Source organism: Geospiza fortis, unplaced genomic scaffold (assembly GCF_000277835.1).
Source record: "Geospiza fortis unplaced genomic scaffold, GeoFor_1.0 scaffold258, whole genome shotgun sequence".
NCBI lineage: Eukaryota > Metazoa > Chordata > Aves > Passeriformes > Thraupidae > Geospiza > Geospiza fortis.
This window is the reverse complement of record NW_005054602.1, coordinates 448,948-454,358: the sequence shown is the minus strand read 5'-3', so window position 1 is coordinate 454,358 and position 5,411 is coordinate 448,948. Positions and strand designations below refer to the sequence as shown.

General features: G+C 40.7%; 1 protein-coding gene across 1 annotated transcript in view; it reads left to right on the top strand.

The window, feature by feature from the left end:
- The first annotated feature begins 420 nt into the window (after positions 1-420).
- MIA3 (MIA SH3 domain ER export factor 3) overlaps positions 421-5,411 on the top strand; it is a 27,221-nt gene continuing 22,230 nt past the window's right edge. The window contains exon 1 of the mRNA XM_031064540.1: positions 421-818. Coding sequence (XP_030920400.1) covers positions 690-818 — 129 coding nt within the window. The 5' untranslated portion in view covers positions 421-689. The remainder of the gene's footprint in view (positions 819-5,411) is intronic.

The window sequence follows — 5,411 nt, the reverse complement described above, 5'->3', positions numbered from 1 at the left end:
AGTGAGTGGGGGCGGCGGGCACGGCCCCGGCGAGGGAGTTGTGGGCGAAGATGCCTCCCGGAGGCTCTTCCCTAAGCTCCTTCCTTCCGCCGGCTCTGGCACGGAAACTGGGGAGAATCGGGGAAAGCGGATCGCGACGCCCACGCGCGCCGTCCCTCTCTAGTCGGCCAAGTTTTCAGATCCCCGCTGCTCCCTGTGTGGTTTTCTCCCCCCCTGCAGAGCCCTCTTGTGATAAACTCGCTCTCTGGTTGTTCTCTGGGATAATTTCAGGACCGGATCGCTGGGACACGGATGTCGTCATTCTGATTTAACATTAATAATGAGCTTCATAGCTCACTCCTGAAGTGTAGTTCTCTCGTGCTTTGTCAAACCCTTGTCTTGACTAGAATGCTTGCTTTACTTTTTTAGCTATAACTTGCCTTTTTTTTCTTTTTTTAGTTATAACTTGGCTTGTTTGTGTTAGTTATAGCTAAAAATTTCTTAGTTATACTTTCAATTTAGTTACATTTTTATTAATTTATTAATTTCTTAGTTATACTTTCAATTTACTTTCTTATCTCTTGACCTAATCTAGAAAATAGCAAAGGGGTGCATGCGAGGTCTTGTTTACTGCCAGTTAGCAAAGACACTTTTCATGTGAATTATTTTTAAAGTCATACTGTTCTCTTTGTGTTCTTTGGACAGTGTTAATGTGCCGAGGGAAGGCCGTGCGGGATTTTAAAGGTCCGGATTGTCGCTTTGTAAATTTTAAGAAGGGAGAAGCAGTGTATGTATATTATAAACTAATAGGAGAATCCACTGAGCTTTGGGCTGGAAGCGTAAGTACTGTAGAGCATTTTTTCTGTTTGCTCTCCTTGGTAATCTGTTTTCATTCGTTTTGCCTTGTAAGAGAATGCTTGGCGTTTTGAACATGGCTAAATAACAGAGAGAATGCTGCTTTTTCATGAGGCCGGTGGGAAATAGGATGAGGTTTGATCAAACCTGAGTGCTGTGAAAAATGGGCAACTCTAATGTGTTTAAAAACTGTTAGAAAACTGCCTTTGTGTTGAAAACTTCCTATTGCAGCACTGTCAGTGGTGGTGGCTACAGGGCCACCTGGAAGCTAAGCCTCCCTTCCCATTTAGGGAGGCTTAAGCCTGTGCTTGTGTTTTCCCGTGACATGGTCCCATCCTGCACTCTGTAATCCTGCTAAAAATCACTGCATGTGCATGATTTAATTGTTCTTCTCATCCTAATATTCATCTGCCTTCTTCCCCTTTTTATCTAAGCTGCATACAGAGTTGGAGGAAAAATAAGTAGTAAAACTAGAAAGGATTAGGGTAAATTTGATTTCTAAAAGGTCTGTCTCTCTTAGCTCTGCTGTAGCTTGCAGAGTAGTGGCCTTGTCCGAGTCATCATCCTTGGACAATCTTGAGAGGCTTCTGCTAATGGGGAGGGAACATCCCCATACTTGCAGTTACTTCATAGAAAGCTCATCTCGACTTTCATAAGCACCTTATTTACCTGGCAGAGGCAGAACTGAGATACCATGGAGGAAGAACAGTTTCTCTGGGCTTCTCTTGAAAGTGTTGGCAATCCAGAAGTTGCTTAGACCTAGTCCCTGTGCTTCCTCCTCATGTTTCCCATACATCCTTTTTAGTGTCTAAATTGTTTACTTCAGCCTCTGTTCTTAGTCTAGTTTTCTACAAAGGATAAACAGTTTTGACAGTGGTCTTGGGTGCTTGAAACCACACCTGGGTGTTGACTGTGGGGCCAGTGGTTTAGTGAAAATCAGGATGTATCTGTACCCACTTCGGGCTGGGCATGGACAGCCAAGCTCTCAGTAGGAGCTGAATCCAATTAGAACGATACAGAAGTGAACAGAAAAACTGCAGCACGTGGTCAAAGAGTTAATAATTTCATCATGCTGGTAATTCCCTTCTGACATGTACTGTACCATAAATAATCTGGGTAATTAGTTGGTACAGGTTTCCAGGGCTGCCAGTTCTTGAGATGCAGAGTAGCAGCATGGGGCCAATTTTGCATCCTCTAACAAGGCATAATGTAAGCTGCAAGATCAGACAGCAGGTTAAGGTAATTGCTGAGTTAATATTCAGTTTAATTATTCACTGATGGGCAGCTCATGCAACAGTTAGGTGTGTCTCCAAGTTAAAAGGATGTTTGCTTTGAGTTTAAAGTAAAAGCTGCAGTTGGCAGGTTGCAAAGAATTGCCAAGCTCCATTTTATTTGTTGTCATTTTTCAACTGTGTTACACGATTTTCTGTGCTCCTTTTAGGGCAGTGCTGCCAGACTGATTCCTTTTGGTTGGTGGCTATAACCTTTATTTCTTTTATCCCTCTTGGATTGACTGCTGCTGCATTAATCATAACACTGCAACAACCAGCATGGAAGCACTGCAGTGTGGTCAGAGGTGCCTGCCTTTCCATTTTAAGTAGGGCACTGGCACAGCTGCCCCTGACTCACATATAGCACTGGGGTCTCTCCTGTATCGTGACTTTCTGTGTCAGATTTGGCTGGGCAGCCTGATTTTTCATGCCAGGTTTGGCTGGGCAGCTTGATTTATGCAGGCCAGCCATGCCTGCTGTGTGAAGTCTTGGAGCCAGAGGGAAGCCGCTGCTTGCTAATTAAAAGCAGGCTACCCAGTGAGGTCTGCCATCAAAAGAATTCCAATGCCATGGAAGGCATGCTTCCTTCTGCCATGGCCCTTTTGGGATCTCATTGCATGACTTCATGTGGGCATTGTGTGCATTATTTGATCCCATCCATGTACCATGCTGCCTTTTTCCATTCCCCAAAGTTTTTTTGGGAGAGGATTTATTAAGGCAGAATAGAAGCTATGAAATCAAGGGCTAACTGGAGTTCTGATTGTCAGTTGTGAGCAGAGGTCAGGGGAATATGTGTATGAGAAGTTTCAACTAATGCAACCTGGGGTTTATTTCAAACAAGTTGTAAATACAGATTCTAATTCCAAAATCAATTGGAAGGAGCCGTGAGAAATACAGTAGTATTTCTGACCTGAAGGGAAATGATCTGATAAGAAAAGGAGTCTTTCACCAAGGCTGAAAAATCTATAGCAGTTGGGACTAGGCTTTATTTGCCTTTGCTTTTCTAATTCACTCCACCCTTTTCAAGCCATTGTTGATTTTTTTTTTCCTTGTGCCAGCAAACATGTTGTATTTTGACAAAATACCTCCTTTATTTTGTGATGCCACTCTTGAATACTAAATTGGTTACAGAGCACACACTATGTTCACTGGATATTTTGCATGTGAAAAAATTCTGGAACTCGGCTGTAATATGTATACTGTGCATTATATAGCCTGTAGTTTTTAGCAGAGCTCTCTAAACCTCAATAGTAAAGCAAAGCCAAATGCTTGGAAAATACTCTATGACCATTGTTTAATGGTCATTTTATGTTACCAATTTCATTAATACATCAGTTGCAGGAAAATGCTTGATTTTTTCCCACAAAGCCAAGAGATAGAGCATATCAGGTGCTCTTGTCCTCTGCACAGTGTCCTGCTGTAAATCAGTCTCCTCTTCAGTATCAATCTTGTGTGGCTTACACCATCAAGTTGTTGTATAGACTCCTGTGCATTTTTCCTGTATTCTGCCCTCACTTTAGCAGGGTCCAAAACTCCAGAAGTACTTCAGATCATTCAAAGTAAAACCTGCTGCTTTTTCACAAAACATTTTGTCAAAGACACTTTAAGGTTGTTATTTTATCTTATGGCAAAGGGATGAACTTAATACTTTTGATTCAAGGTTGAAAAAACCATTTCTGGCCTCATATTACAAGAAATGGACTTAACTGCAGATTGTGGCTTCTTTGTGTTGTTTTTTGTTTTGTTTTTGTTTGTTTGTTTTCAAACCTTTTATATAGGTTAGTAGAAAAGAAGACAGGATGGATAAAATTATGTAAAACAGGAAGACAATATTTCTGGAGAACTCAGAGGGTCAGAGCAATACTGTGTTTTCTTAACACTGCCAATGCTCAGCAGGTGCAAACCAGCTCTTCTTTGCCCTATGTTCTGAAGTTTTAGTTACCTGTGCTTTTGGGATGTGGGCTTTAAAATTAAAAAGATTTGAACATCATCTTCCCCAGCTGTCTATTTTCTGATTGATGATGTGAGAGTGTCGCTTCTTGGTCAGTGAATCTGCAGCAGCTGCCTGTGACGTGGGCACCAGGGGGGCCAGATGCTGTACACACAGCCACGTGTTTTGTCCATGCACAACTTTTTAGCTGGGAAGAGAGTGGTTATTTCTCCCTTATACACTTGGCATTGGAAGTGCCTTTCCTCTGTCATGTCTGTAGAGAATGAATGTTTCTTTTATTTGCACAATGAGGCATTTTTTCCCCTTACAAGAGAGGACTTGTAAGGAGAGAAGCAGATGAAATTTTGGGCAGGCAGATCCCATATGGCTTATAAACCACAGAAGTGGCAAACTGGGTCGCTACAGAGGATGTGAATGGTCAGCAGCTTAGATTGCAATAAAGGAGTTTCAGATTGTGATCCCTGATTATAATGGTTGTTACAGAGATTAGTCTGTAAGGAGGCTTTGAAGCTCTAACTTTTGTTTTCAGTACGATCATTAAAAACCGGAGTTGAAGTTTAGAGAGAGAAATAAGCCAATTTACAGTTAAACTCTAGTGTACTACACAAAGACAAGCTTTTGATGTGACTTGTCTAAATGAATTTCCCATTCCCATTGGTAATTCCCAATAGTAAACATAATTCCCAATAATAATCATGCATACATGATCTGTTTTCAGTAAGAGAGCAATATGTGTTTACAAAAGGTGGGGAGGGAACAGTGTAGGGTTTCTTAATACATGTGTAACTAACTTCAGAGATATCAACTATGCAAGGTAAGATCTGAATGAGTAGTAGTTTAAAAAGGAAGTCCTGTAATGTATCAGTGTGTACTTCAGTTGCATATCAAAAGAAACACCTCCAAAAATTATTAGGACATATTATTTAATAGATACTAATTTCTTCTTTTTTTTTCTTTTTTTAATACCACTTTATTTTTTTTTTCTCAGATATTTTGATTGTCTAGGAACTTTGTACCTTTCTAGGTGTTTCCACCAGACTCTAATTACCTCAATTATCTAATCAGTGTAGTGATTGCGTGCTATTAATATTGGCTTCTTGACAGCCATTCTCAGAACTCTTAAGTGTGAGCATTACTCTGTGTAGATCATATCTGGTGAGTGATAAAAGAGATTCTTGTCTTCCACTGTTTGCCTTGCCTTAGCACATTGAAAATCACCATTCTGTGACTGATTTTTTTGCTTGTGTCAGGCACTGAAGAGAAACAATGCATTCACAGAGGAGTGGGGGTATATTTTCCACACAGGTTTTAAAATTATTAATTCTGCATTTTAAAATGATGAAATTTTGCATTTC